Below are 15892 nucleotides of genomic sequence, written 5' to 3' on the forward strand. Positions count from 1 at the left end.
CTTAGGTGTGGTGGAGTACCCAAAATGGCGACGGGGATCAATCATAATTCGAAGATGTAATGTAGAAGACACAACGTTTGTTTTAGTCGCTCAGTAAAAACAACTATGGCTGATATAGAAGTGGATATTACCCTACTCCCCGAAGATGTCAGAGAGAAGTTGGCAGAACTCGATCTTGAGCTCTCGGAGGGTGAGAATGTGGAAATTTATTTCAATGTTCGCAAACCGTGGGATCGGTTTTCATAATTTTTTAGGGCAATTCGTGCCCTCCTTTTCCATTCTTTTGTTTCGTGCACATGAAGAATTTGTCGCAGTGTTTTGTACACACAAACCTAATATATGCTAACCCTATGACTAATACAACCACGCCAGTATGATAATTCAGTGCCAGTGACAAGTCTCACGAAAATGAGGCAAACGATAATTTGCGAAAAAATCACATCCTTCAGACAGTGGACTGCAGACATATTCCCCATATTAGCAAATTCAAGACCATCTAAGAGATAGTTAGTAAGTCGGATATGCATGATGTTTCAGCTGCACCCTCTACCTGATCCTGGTTAAACCTAGACCTAGAATGACCCTATCCAGACAACAACAGTGAACTCACACTTGAACATCAGAATCATTGTAAACAATGGTACTCTTCAGATCTGTCAAAAGTTGATGTCTAGCAGTGTGACAATCATTACAAGTTTGCATCTACAAATTGGATTGTTTGTTTACTGTGAATTGAAAATAGGATTACAAATCTATGATTGTCTTCCCACACAGGAAATAGATTCATCATCATAGCCACACCTTGAGTGGAAGCTATACTTGTGTCAGGTTGATACATCTGTCATATGATGAATATGTTCCTTGTACTGTATAGGATGGTAAATGTTCAGTATTCTGGGGGAACTACATTATTATCAATGTCTGAATTTTTGTACATCAGTGTTCAGAATGTGGTATTAAATTCAAGAGGTCCTTGTCATGACCCTAATATTAAAAAAAAGGTTTTAGGGGTCTAGATACTAACAAAACCTCAAGGAACCCATCTCTTCCCCCCTTTTATTCATACACTATGAATATTTAAAAGACATTCAGGTGAAATATGCTGATATGTATGATATGATAATGAAAATAGAATCACTGTCCCTCACCAACAGGAGTACTAACACTACCAGGCTGTAATTTGTTTTGTTCAGGTTGTCTGCTGGTCTGGAAAGTAGTTTTCATTTTCAAACAGAGGCATCTTTGCCTCTCTAATACTGTATTCATAGTTTCAAGCTACTGAAACTATATCAGTAGCTGTGATTCCATTGTTCTTGGTGCACCTATTTCCTCATGTATCATATGCACCTTTTGCAATAGACGCATGTAGGGAAATCACTCACTTTGTAAATGTTTATGCATGAAAGTATCATTCTGTGCAGAAAACATTCAAATCTTAAATTCATCCTCACCTTGAAGTATTGACATTGTTTGAAATTAGAGGAGGCCACTGAGATTTACTGCTATGATATTTGAATCTAGAAAATCCCAAAATCTTTATTATGTTGACATTTATCATGTTCATGCTTAATTTCGACCTTTAACATGTTTAAGAGGCATAATTTGTAGTAGGTTGGTGATATTATACATGTAGTTATAGGACTGTTATTGGTTGTGTTCAAGTGGAAAGAATACAATGGAAAAGGAAATATATTTGCGGTTCTTTGAAAAATATGTGTGGTAATATTTGCTGAGTCAATTACTTTCTTGAAAACATGTAATGTTTGTAGTCATTGTAATTGAGGATGTGACTTACAATTGTATTTTCAGTATCTATAGTGTGAGGCAGACCATTTGTTATTATTACTTTGCTGAATTGGCATTTTCATTGAATGGATACAAGCCCCGTCCCATTGTACAGTTTCTTTGGAGTACTTTTGTTCAAGCAGAAACAACCTCCTTTGTCATGAAATGAGACAAGTTGCCAAGTCTTTACTAAAACAAAACTATTGTGTACATTGTTAAACTATCCAGGTTCATATTTAAAATTTATGAAAAAGTAAACTAAATGCACAAACCTGATGTAAAACACATCTACAAAGTTACTGAACTGTAATGATAGATACATGATACTGAAAGGCTTGACTGAGTTGGTCGATGGCCCTGTGGGTTTGTTTTGACACTTGATCTAAACCCCTCATGCTGTGTAGACCTGGGTTGACTCTATGAAGAGATTGTGCACACTCGGATGATGTTGTAATGTAAATAGTTCCCATCTTTGAGTAGACCAGATGTGTTCCAACTTGAAGGCGTGATATCATATTCCTGAGAATTTCACATTGGGTGGAGAATATATTCTTTGGATTTGTCAGTTTATGTACACTTTAACCATTATTTTAATAAAACCACATTGATGTTTATGCACCTTTACTTTTAAACCTCATCATATTGATTTGATGGACCTGCTTATGTTTCTATGATTTGACAGTTTTTACATACCTGTAAAACAATCTGAAAAAGCTTGACATAAATCAAATGTAAGAAATATATATGCAAATTGTCGGTATATTTATCTTGGCCATTACATGAAAGGGTACACTGTTAATGGGACTACCTGTAAGCCTCAGGCATGTGATCCTGTGACCTAATTATGTAAACACCAATCAGTCTTGTGTACAAAAAGTCATTATTGTTCTTACATGTGTTTCATTGTAACTGCCTAAGGCTGAATCACTTAGAGTCCATGAAAGTTCAAAGGGAATCAAATCATTTGGCTCTTGGAATGCAAACTTTCATCAGGATGCTTTGTTGTCACTAGGATATTTATGGTCATGTACATTTCAGATAAGTTTCAACAAAATGAGGTCATAGTTGTGTGCAGTTACCCGAGTGCACAATGTATGATTGTATGTATGCGTGTAGGCATGGATTTATGGATGGTCAGAATGACTTGTTGACCCAAGACAAACCATTAGCCAAGTTGATCCTGACTTAACATGCTTAAGACATACATGTATGTTATGTTGTAACAAGGATGTCTGTAATGATGTCAATATCACGCATACACACACACACACACACACATTGATTTCACCCCTTCCTGGTATGTGCATCCTCCGGACCCACGTCATCAATCTTCATCGTTACTGTGGCCACTTGAAAGCATTCTTTCTCTGGTCAGGCCAGACTAGCCCCCCTGCTCTACTGGACAAGCCTGTTAGCTGTCTGCCTTGCTGTCTGGTCAGTACTGTTGTTTTCATGTCAGACTGACCACTGGTCACTAGCTGAGATGTACAGTTTCATATGTACTCTTGTGTAACCAGAGCTACCATTCCTGTAAGCTGTTGTCAGAGAATGTAAGTGAATATTGCTATTTTGGTATCTTGTGTTTTTGTGTAATCAGCATGATTTATTGCAAGTCAGTTGTGTTTTGGCCACCTTGCTGCTAATTAGGAGATACAGGATGTGTAGTGTGTGTGAAACTTGCCAAATCAGGGATGATATAGGGAACAGCCTGGCTCCAGCTCTGGATTGGGAATACTGGTAAGCCTTGTCATACCCTTGCTCTGCCAATCGTTTAATTAACTCCAACCAATTGGGACCAGATAATTGGCAAAGAAAATACACAAGATATGTGGTACATTCTTTGTCAAAGGTCTTTCATTGTTTAGCAGATTTGTACCAAGTCTAGACTGAATATACACTGGTCTTTGACTGTTTGAGTCACTTTTGGTGTCTTATCTAAACCTTCTTAACCTTGCCATGTTCTCTATGTTACCTTCTGTTCAGCCATTACCTTATTTCTTGCCATCAGCATATGTTTTAACTAGGCGTGGTGAATTGGTTGATGACGAGTCATCGTAAATTGACTAGGTGGATTGTTGTTCATAATATCCTTCCCTGGATTGATAGGTCAGACTTGGGTTGCTGACTGGTTGGTCTGGTGTAGATGCAGTTGCAGTTGCAGGTAGTCGCAATGTAGCTGTTGTGCAGCTACATTAGTAAACATCACTCTCCCATTTAATACACTGTTTCTTGAATCACAGGATCAGGTTGAGTCCCAAATGGGCTCTTGAGTTCTTCAGAGGTTTTCATGTGTTACAAGTCACGGTGGTGGTTGGATCTATTGATTGTATACATAACTGGTCCAAGTATTTCATGATTGTGGTGTGCAAGTAGCTGCTTGGTTTAGTGGGAAGACAGTGAACATTTCACTTCTCCATGTTGGAAACAACTGATTCTCTTATCTTCAGGAAGTTGTGTTCCTCCAGAATGGTCCACCTTCTATTCCTTGTTCTACATTGTGTGTGGTTGTACCCAGATAGCGTTGATCTTTCCTCATGCACTTAGCCTCTGGTTTGCCTGCCCCAGACTCAAATTGTTTAGGTTGCCATGCTATTTCTGTAGCTAATGTAAACAACATTCACAGACTTGTGTATAGTGTTCAAAATTCAATTGTGGGTTCTAGTCTCTTTGAAGTTGTTTTACTTGGGTATTATAATCATAGGATCCCTTAGTCTTGAATAGGTAGACATGTTAGCATCACCAAGACACATTGACTGTCCCTAGTTTTGAATGCTAGTTTGAAGGAACTTGATCTGTTGCTTTAGAGGTTAGACACAGGAACTGGCCTAGTGGGGATTCCTTAATACATTGAGGCATGTCACTGTGCAGAGTTGCCTGCCTTAGGCCTCCCAGGATCCTACTTTGGGCTTTCTCCTCACACTATGGTAACATTGAAATACTGTTGAAATTATTATTAAAACCAACCAACTCACTCACTCAAAGTTTTTAAATATGGTTGATGACTAAAACTTGCATTTATCAAAGATCCAAGAAAGCAGGTCAACTGCTGTAGGTCATTCTATCAGCAAACAAGGTTATTAAAACAAGTCCCACCATTCCGCAAATAATGTAACCGATTTGTGTTTAGGGTGAGTCTAGTAGAACAATATACAAGGTCATGTAACATACTTGTCTCGCCTAAATCATTTCCTTGCTCAGGATCTTGAGGTCAGCGTAACAAACCTGAGTTAATCAGACGGAGCAGGTCAGCTGAGTGTACAAGTCACTCTGCATCAGGGATGGAGAGAAGGTTTGTGTCAGCAGGAATGTTGGTGCCATACAGATGGACATAGTTTTAACCCTGCCACATTTGTTTTTCTGGTGGCACTGTCATGTTTTGTACATATGCTACCTATAGTGTTGATGTGGTGCTAAATAATGTCCAAGGCCCCACCTTATTTTATGGTTTCCAGAAAAACAGTAGTTGTTTTGTGGTCATAGCCTAAATTCATAATGCTTATGTATCCTTACATGCCTTAGAGTTGTAGTAATTACTCATATATTGAACTTTTCCTGACATGATATTTTTGATTTTTTTCCTAATATGTACAATAATTTTGTTGAAGACAACTTTTTGTTAGATTTCTGCTATATCATTACCAAATTTGAATAAAATCTTCAAGATGTATTAGAATACAATCAATTTCATAGAAAATTAATATGTCTATACATCATTATCAGGACTTTCCTGTCACTTGTATGTTAGTTTCTAGTAAGAAACTCCTGCCAGCCAATTTGGTTTGGAATGCTTATTCTGATCAAATACAACACTGTTTGCAGTGTCCTGAGATGACATTAATGCATTTGAACAGTCATTATTCAGTAGGATCACAGTTAGTTTTTGTAATTGTATCTTTTTACTTTTCAAACAAACAGAAGAGTGAATCCTATGATTGTTATATACTACTCAAAAGAAGTTAAGGATCACTCGATTCTTTCATAATCGTAAAGTAAATCTGTCATGACATGAAGATTAACTATAGTAATATGAAAGAATCAGGTGATCCTTAACTTCTTTTGAGTAGTATATTTTGTGTGGGTCTTGGCTCCTATCGACAGACTCAGTGGACCCATGATTGTATTGCTCAGCCTGCCATGTACCGTTGATCCATGGCTGAGGTCAGCTGTAACTGATACAGGTAGTGGAGAAAAGAGTGTTTTGAGTAGTTTGCTGAAGGTTTATGGCTACAAGGTGTTATCAGTTGTATTTAGATGATAGCCTTTTGTGTTTGGCTTTCTTTCATTCTTTCTTGATGGTGAACTGATAGAGTATTTGAGTCATTCAGCCTTTGTTTTTTGTAGATGGATTGCTTTGAGCTGAGAGTAACAGATATTATAGATACAGGTGTTACTTGAGGACAAGGTGTTCTTATGGTATAGTCTATTAGTCTGTCTGAGTGAAGGTTACTCATGTTGTGGCAGGTCTCAACAATTAAATGTAATCAACTCTGAAATTAAGGTATGAGCCAGAGCCACCGCTTTGACCAAATGTTATTAGTACTGCAAATAATTAACGTAAGTCTATGTTAAAGATTAGTGCTAAGATTGTGAAAGTTGGCCGAGGCTAGTAAATGGTGTCTCTACTGGGGATGACTATCGGGGCATTTTGACTAAACTTGATTTGTTGAGTCTGTGGTAAATTGACCCTTGACGAAGAAATACATACATGTGACAAGAGTCTAGTGTTTCCAAGTGCAGTGATGGTTGGTGGGTTTGCATATATATGTGGCTTATACAACACCAAAGTCTCAAGGGTAAGACTAAAGAGGATATATTTGACTATTCTTTTTGCATGAAATTTATCTCATTGAGTGACGGGACACAGCTGACATTTTCAAGTGTGGCAGAGTGGGCCTGAAGATGAGATAAATATGTCATTTGACTGGAAAAGTCAAACGTCTTCATAATCTGACTGTGAAAACCACTGCACCATTGATGCACTGAAAGTGGTTCCATTATAAAGGGTTATTTCATGTGAGTTAACTATCTATTTTATATTTTCACATAAATTTAGTATTTCGTCTCCATATACAAAATAAAGGGCATTAACTCATGCTAATATTAGCATGCATCATAATGGCAGGATATCTGCCAGCTGATTGTTGTGCTGAAACAATGGTGATAACACAGGAGCATGTTGTGCATGGGGAGACCCTGTGACAGTGCATCATGGTGACTGGACAAAATAGTGCTGGCAGGATACTCTCATCTGGGCAGGACACGTGAAGTGTCAGCAAAATGTTGGACAAATATTTGTCATTTTGAGTAGTGGGCTTGTCATTCATATGACATTTGGTGACTGATTTTGTTAACATTTCAACATGAAACAGTGCCTTGTAAGGTGTAAGGTACCCAACTTAATGTTGGATCACTCAACAATGTACATGATGTAAGCAACTTGCTGTCTGAACATACGCCTCATTTATTAACCGAATACAATACAAACTGTTAATATATGATATCATTAAGATCAATAAGTGATGCTGTGTTTGCTAATTAATCTTTAAATATTGGCACTTGAATTTCATCTAAAAAGCTTATATTCAACATTTAACACTGTTACATAATGATTGAAATTAATGCACTTAGTGTAATATTTTACACATATGGTACTGTCAGAGTTTCCAGAAGTATGCCATGCAGGGATATAGGTACATAGCTGCAGATGAAGCATGCCAGCGACCAAACTCTTGAGATCTAGTTCCTGCAAATGTCAAATACTCTGATTGCCAAATTACTGAAGCAGGTGGATCTACTATTACTACTGTACTGTTTGTCTTAGATTGCTTGTGTGTTGTTGAGGAATATTCAGTTTCACTCACTCACTCACTTGTTAGACCATGAACATGAATAATTACGTTTGTGTCTCATCTGAAGCACATTTTCAAAATCACCATGTGTTTCCTCTTTGCTTTCTATCTGTTGTCTAAGAGTGGAGGTGTATCCCTCAGGCGTGCCAGAAAACAGTGATCATCCGGGGTTGAATACCAGAGTCGCCCTGATTATACTAACTTCTAGGTTTGTCCATGTTGTCATTACCTTGCTCGGTAGACATCGCCTGTGCTGCATCACTTTGGGGTTTCTTCCGACATCTAATTGATACACCTTGATTTGCCTTAAATGCTGTTCAAAGAGACATTAAGCCTTACTTATATGTTCATGGTCTTTTTAGCCTGAATAGGAGTGTATCATTATATCATGAACAGTCACAGTGAAGTGGGTATGGCAGTACATCAGAGGTTTCGGGAAGAGACTAATTTTATGATTGTTAATTTTATGATAGTGAGCAAGTGCACAGACATAATATTGAACATGTTACCTTCTCATGTCTTTTGCTACTCCTGGCAGAGACGAGTCTGCCATAGCAACATTAGGTCATTATGACCCACTTTTCATGTTAGTCTTGTCAATGGTTTCTATTTTCACTCTGTAGTGCTTCTCAAGTTTGTGGCTTTTATGGTTTTGTGAATGCTTTAGGTTGAAGTGTCAGAATGGGAATTAAATGTCATTGTCCATTATAAGATGTTTTAGCTGTTTCAAGTTGATAAACCACTCTGGTGTACATGTTATGTGGTGTCAGGAATAGTTCAGCACTGTTGCTGAATGGCTTGTATTGTGAGTTTAAGGTTTTGTAGCTGAGAGTGTGAGCTTGTTGTCATGTCGTCATGTCACACCTGAGCAGTGCAGCTGACACAATGCCACCAGTGCAGCTGACTCAATGCCACCAGGGCAGCTGACACAATGCCACCAGGGCAGCTGACACAGTGCCACCAGTGCAGCTGACTCAATGGCACCAGGGCAGCTGACACAATGACACCAGTGCAGCTATAGTCAGTTATAGTCACTGTATGTCAGTTATAGTCACTGTATGTCAGTTATAGTCACTGTATGTCAGTTATAGTCACTATATGTCAGTCAGTCATAGTCACTGTATGTCAGTTATAGTCACTGTAAGTCAGTCATAGTCACTGTATGTCAGTTATAGTCACTGTATGTCAGTCATAGTCACTGTATGTCAGTTATAGTCACTGTATGTCAGTTATAGTCACTGTATGTCAGTCATAGTCACTGTATGTCAGTCACAGTCAATGTATGTCAGTCAGTCACTATATGTCAGTCAGTCATAGTCACTGTATGTCAGTCAGTCACTATATGTCAATAAGTCATAGTCACTGTATGTCAGTTATAGTCACTGTATGTCAGTCATAGTCACTGTATGTCAGTCATAGTCACTGTATGTCAGTCACAGTCAATGTATGTCAGTCAGTCACTATATGTCAGTCAGTCATAGTCACTGTATGTCAGTCAGTCACTATATGTCAATAAGTCATAGTCACTGTATGTCAGTTATAGTCACTGTATGTCAGTCATAGTCACTGTATGTCAGTCTGTCACTATATGTCAGTCAGTCATAGTCACTGTATGTCAGTTATAGTCACTGTATGTCAGTCAGTCACTATATGTCAGTCAGTCATAGTCACTGTATGTCAGTTATAGTCACTGTATGTCAGTCATAGTCACTGTATGTCAGTCACAGTCAATGTATGTCAGTCAGTCATAGTCACTGTATGTCAGTCAGTCACTATATGTCAATAAGTCATAGTCACTGTATGTCAGTTATAGTCACTGTTTGTAAGTCATAGTCACTGTATGTCAGTCAGTCACTATATGTCAGTCAGTCATAGTCACTGTATGTCAGTTATAGTCACTGTTTGTAAGTCATAGTCACTGTTTGTAAGTCATAGTCACTGTATGTCAGTAAGTCTGCTGTCACACAGACCCAAAAAGGAAGTTTATTTTTGCGTTATATTACTCTAGATGATAATCTTTCATTGAAGTACAAGACATGGTGTTTTTGATGTGTCTATTTGTTCTTAAGTGTTTCAAGATTTAATAATCTGGATTAGATGCACTTGAGGACAGGTTGCCAGCCTTGCCTAATGTTTTAGCTAATAAGAGAGAAATTAATCATTGATTCTTCAACCACAGGAAGTAATTACTGGTAGTTTCGCAATGAACATGTTAATGCATATAACAAGCATATAATTAGCTCTTCATATGCAACCATCTCAGCAAACATGACGCACACTCGCCTTGAAAAACACTGAAATCTATGCCATATGGATTGTCGCACATTTTAAAAGTGCATGAAATCTGTTTCTCAAATATTAACATTTGCTTTTGTATGTTTGTTATCTTTCAGAAAGTTGTTTGTTTTTTAATCTGAAAGCAGAAATATGTGCATTTCACAGGAAGAGTGCATGTTGGTGTTTGTTCTCAAGTTTAAATGATACACCTAGGAAAATTAAAATACACGTTTTTGGAGTTCTTTCAAAAACACCATGAAGGATATATTACCTTCACTATCTTTGAGCACACATGTAATTGCATTTCACATAAAAAACAGAACTTTTTTGTCTCAAGATTGAAACTGAGAGGGTTTCAGTGAAAGTTACAACTGTAGACTGGTCAGAACTATACATCTTTGCCATATATATGTCATATCTTTTTAATTCTTAGAAGTACAGTGAATTTGTATTATATATCATTATATCATATCATGTTCACACAGATACCACAAGGGGGTATATACTTGTTATCATTCTGTGAGGTTTACTGTTTAGTTGCTGCAGATGATAGCAACATGATTGCAGGATTGTTGACCTACATTTGCTGTGATTGGCTTGTAGCCATTTTTCTGGAAGGTATGGTGTCAGTGAAGGACATGCACCATATTTTCTAAAAAAAATGGCTTTTAAATACAGTGTTTGGTTCATCTGAGTATATGGATAAATGTTCAATATATCAGATACACTTCTCAAATTGTCTCAAGTGCTTTTTCATTGTAACTGTTGAAATATTACTGAGTGATTGTTGTTCTGGCATACTCAGCAGGGAAAGATTCAGCCACTAGTTCGTTAGTCCAGGATTTTGAAAATGGGGGACTAGTTGTATGTCCCCAAATCTAAGCCACTAGTCCGAAATGAACTGCGGACTAGTTAGATTTGACAAATGGTTTAATCCCTTCTCTGTAGTATTGCAGCGGTTTGACAGTGGCCTATATCAGTGTTTAAAATACCCGCCTGACCGAGACGATCTATTTTTCTGGCGGACAATCATTTTGGAAAAGTGTCACACCGGGCAATTATTGTTTTCCCTAACTTACCTAAGCAATCTAGATTTAAATCAATGTATGAGGTAGATTAACTGTCAACATTAAACACATTATTCAGTCACATCCACGTACAGTGATCCCTCAATACAACGCTATCTATGGGGTCCAAATAATTGATGAGTGTAATAGACGAACAGCCGTTTAAGCAACCATGGTTGTAGGGGGTGACCAACACAACAGTGCTCGGCCAACCTAACGATCTATGCCTTGCCTCGCACATTGCAAATCAGAATTTGAAAAAAAGACATAGGAGTTGTTTATGGTTCATAGTGTAAAAATAACTATATATCCGTCATTTATTGGTTGTTTGCCATTATTTACAAGCCTTAACTATCACCATCAATGTGAAAGTTGTCTACTTACCTCAAAATATCAATCGATAATGGTAGCAACAGACGCTGTGAGTAAAGAGTCAATCATATTCCATTACACAGGTACAGAGTGTTTCAGTCTTGTTGATTAATCGTGCTGTTATTCCCTTAAATAAGTTAAAATACGGAAAACACTGTATGTATGTTAATATCAATCTTCTGTCCTCATACTATAATTATGTTACGCTTTTTTTACTTTTGTTCATAAGTCTAGAAATTTTGGACTGGCAAATTTTTTTCTGGCCTGGTAACCTTGCAAAGTTGCCAGTCCGGTTGTCTGACTGTTTTGTGTCTCATTGTAACTTCCCAATTCCCATTTTATATGGCATTGGGTACTGGGGATTCTAGGGCAGAGTTGGTCCCCACTAACCTTTGCTTGTCATCACAGTCGACAAAAATGGATTGGGTGATCAGGCTGTTTGACTTGGCTGATGGTGTGCCTGAGTTGTTGTATGAGTTGTTACTCATGCTTTCACTCACTGGTTTGCCTGGTTGTACAGCATTCACTCACCAGGGGTAGATTTAACAACAAATTTGTATATAGCCAGCAGGGCTTTCTCCTTTCAAAAGTTACTGGCCCTTTTCCAAACTAACTGGCCCACAACTAAATGATTGAGGCCACGATGTGGCTGAACCTGAGGTCACGATGTGGCTGAACCCGAGGTCACATAGCAACTGAGTTACCAGGGGGACCACGAACATTTTAGAACTCCTCACCCCTAAAACATCTTTTCCTGCCCTTTGAGATTAAATCTTGGCTCCCATTTGCCTCATTTTGTGGTGATTTATGAGCAAATATAAGATAGCTTTGCAATAAATCTAAATCGCATAGAACAATCAAGAACAAAGTGTGGTTAATTTCACAATAAAACATTGTTCTATCATGATGTCATTTCTGGAGAGTCGAACATGTGCACGCAACTTGATGAAGTCGTATATTGGACAATGTTATTTTTGAGAGGGGAGTGAGTTGTTCCCCATAGATGTAGTAGGGCAACATAGATAAAAGCTTTGAACGATTGCATTCAAGAGTGGGCAAGTGAGTGAGTGAGTGAGTTTGGTTTAACACTGCTTTTAACACTATTCCAGTTACATCAAATCACGGCGTATAAGCTTAATGTGGGAGGAAAGCTCGAAGTGATGCAGGTCTCAGATGTTTACCACTTCGGTGAAACCCATGAGCACGGGTATGGTGCTGACAAACCTAGAAACATAATTGGGGCGAACAGGGATTCGAACCCACAATCATAGGTTTCTGGCGTGCCCTAGGGACACAACTCTGCACAACGAATCATGGCGCCTTAGACGACTGGGCCACCCGTGCCCCCCAAGAGTGGGCAAGATATGACTATCGATATTGTGAGAATCGACACGGTAATCAACATGAAAATTGTGAGAATATCCAAGAAATACCAAACTTAACCCCCCTGTTCACTAAATAGACTTGTCTGACATTACCGAAGTTGGATTGTATTCCAGGAGTAATCATTATTTAGATATGGGTATATATTTTTACATTTTCTCATCATCCTTTAAGAGGCCGTACATAGTGTTGACATCCCATATAAGAAATAAACAATTCCCACTCACAGTTTATTTCTTAAATAAAGATGTTGTTGTACGCAACATTACAGAATGGCCACCGGTTGTGTCATTGTACAAAGATGGCACAATGGGCCAGCAGATAAATCGACCCCTGGCATGCTCACTTTAATGGATGACTCTGGTGACTTCTCCAGACAATAGCAGAGGAAAAATGTCGTACCAGGATCGACTCTCCTTTTGGCAGAGACATCTTATGAATATGAAAAGGGTTATGTCGCTTTTATTCAATACGATAACTGCCTGATAGTTATTTCAAGTTGTGTGTTGTCAGTTTTATGTGCTTTAAAGCGCCCAACGACAATCCCTGGCTCTGAAGTGACTTCTAGTTAAACCATGAAATCTTCTCCAAACATGAAATCAATTGCTTATCGATAGCCTTTTATTCTGCCACATACTTATCTCCTCAAAACTCAGTCGCCTAGATTACAACTTAAGTATTATCATCCACATCAGTTAATTATTCACAGATAAGAAGCGAGTACAAACAGGTTGCAACAACCCTGATTCATTAGGGCAGAGAGAGCATGTCTATTTATGAAATCTTAATGATGTCTCTGTCTTTCGTGGCAGGCTGTTCTGTACTTTGTTTATTTCTGTAATGCACATGTGAAGACTGCACCACTTGTCTGCAGCAAGCCTCTCAGCTGGGAGTAAAATATGCCATTGTTATCAAGCTTTGTGATGGCTACGTGTTAGGGGAGTAGACGGCCGGTTGTCAGGGAAATGGGGGAACAGAGGCTCAGGGTTTAGGTAGATGTAGGTGTGCATATTTTTAAGGTTGAATGATTGGTGTACACACCTTCGCCTTCTATTTAGTGGTTCATGCAAGAAGATGAGCTCATTAAACCTTGTATACTCTGCGGGTGACACATGCGACTACTCTCAGAGATGACTCTCACTGTACCCTGACAATATGGATCATTGCTCATGAATCCAGGCCACAGAACATAGTACATGTTCAATGATTAGCTGCCATATAACTGACATAGTCATTAAACTCCAGGAATGTAATTTGATGTAATTGCTTGATCACCCTCAGATATTTTTCGTTATGGAGATTCCCTGGATAAAAGATGTATGGTTGTATTGAAGGCTTACATAGTGACTTGTCTGCTGGGGCCAATCTGAAGATAGGCTTCAATCCTGTTTCTCACTAAGCTGCAGTGTAAAGCTACTGCCTGTAATTAGCCAGATCACTAACACATGGCAGCTATCTGACTTTGTATATATGTGTACTCATTCTGTCTGTGTGCTGTAATTGATCATCACAGCAGAGAGGACATAATCCATCTTGCATACACCGCTGATTGATTTTGAGGGGGTAAGATAAAGGACTTAAAGATGTATATCAAGCTCTAGATGCATATAATGCTTGCTTCTTTAAACTTTGAAAGTATCTTTTGGCTTATGTGCCCATAAAATGTTATTTTGGGGACTGGAATTGTAGTGATGTATGTGTAAGTGGCTATCTAGTTATAAATAGAGGCAAGTGACAGTACCTTACTGGGAGACGATCATATTGATCCAGAGCATGTTTTTATGGGTCAGTCCTGATATATTGGACATACCTTGATGTTCTGATAATGTATTGTCTATCTCAGGGTACAGTCAAATATACATCTTACATGAAACGCATGTGTGGCATGTTGTCCTAAGACCTTTACTGTTTCCAACATGTGGGCTATGTTTCACAGCTAAGTGTATCACATTTCCTGTCTCAAAACAAATCGTTCATGATTCACTTGACTTGATTTTGTGATTAAAAGGTACAGACTCAGTGTATTGTCTGTGTTTGGTCAGCAGTGAGGTAATATTTGTGAACATTAATATTTTTTCTTAATTTGGAACCACTTGCTCACAGCATTTTATAGGAGATGTAGTTCTCTATCAACTGGTCAATGCCTGATCAAGACAATCCTTTCTATTGTTTTTTGTAGCAGCTTTGATGAAGTACACAGTAGTTTGAAATGAGGAATGAAAGTCAAGGGTTCTTTGTCATGACCCTCATGATGAAGATTATGGATGTAGGGGCTCCGTGGATTCAAATACCATGACAACAAACGTTCAGATCCAAAGACCCCTCTTAAATTCTAACATGGAGATATCTACCCTTGTCTGTTGATCCGAGTGCAAGATGTGGCCAGTATTCTTGTTGATCTTGGAGTCATGATTGGTCCAGTGGTCTGAGGACACCACAACCTGCTCTCCTGAATACTGTCCACTGGCCATACCAGGATGTGCTGCTCACAGGTTCAATTCCTAGATTGACATCAACAATTTTCCCAACAATGTAATCTTTGGTTTCATTTAAGTATCAGACCGCCTCTGTGGTTAAGTGGTTGGGAGTCTGCCTGGAGAGCAGATGGTCTGGGGTTCGATTCCCGGCCACGTCATACCAAAAGACGTTAACAGATGGTAATTGTTGTTATCCTGTCTGGGGCTTGGCATTTAGGGGCTAAAACAAGAACTGGTCAGATCAGTCTGTATACTGTGTCTGAGTTGAACTTTGGCATGGTATCTCACTGGGCTTTCTCTCTCTCTCTCTCTTTCGCTCTCTTGCTCTCGCTGTTGGCCTAGATGACTGCCATGTGTAGAAGCAAAACTACATATGGAAAGCGATGTGATAATTTTCTGTCATATTGAAACGACCCAGGCTCATGCAGTCTAACAATTTTGTGCTTTGTGTAGTTTCAGAAAATAAGGAAGTAGGAAAGTGTCGTTGAACTCACGTGTGTCAAACCTATGGCTACTCAAATTTTTTGAGGACAAATAATCTGTTATTTTGTGAAAGTTATGCTATTCATTTCTAATGGTCATTTATTGTGAATAATGGCTCATCTAGTAACATTAAGACACTGTCCATTAGCAGTGAGTGAGTGAGTGAGTTGGGTTTAACACCGCTTTTAACAGTGTTCCA

General features: G+C 38.5%; 1 protein-coding gene across 7 annotated transcripts in view; it reads left to right on the forward strand.

The window, feature by feature from the left end:
- Nucleotides 1-15892, forward strand: part of LOC124132153 (disco-interacting protein 2-like) — a 100688-nt gene continuing 84796 nt past the window's right edge. For all 7 annotated transcript variants that reach the window (XM_046495877.2, XM_046495876.2, XM_046495881.2 and 4 more), the window contains exon 1: nucleotides 1-190. In XM_046495877.2, coding sequence (XP_046351833.1) covers nucleotides 106-190 — 85 coding nt within the window. In that variant the 5' untranslated portion in view covers nucleotides 1-105. The remainder of the gene's footprint in view (nucleotides 191-15892) is intronic.

The sequence above is a fragment of the Haliotis rufescens genome, unplaced genomic scaffold, assembly GCF_023055435.1.
Source record: "Haliotis rufescens isolate VD_foot unplaced genomic scaffold, xgHalRufe1.0.p SCAF_4, whole genome shotgun sequence".
Lineage (NCBI taxonomy): Eukaryota > Metazoa > Mollusca > Gastropoda > Lepetellida > Haliotidae > Haliotis > Haliotis rufescens.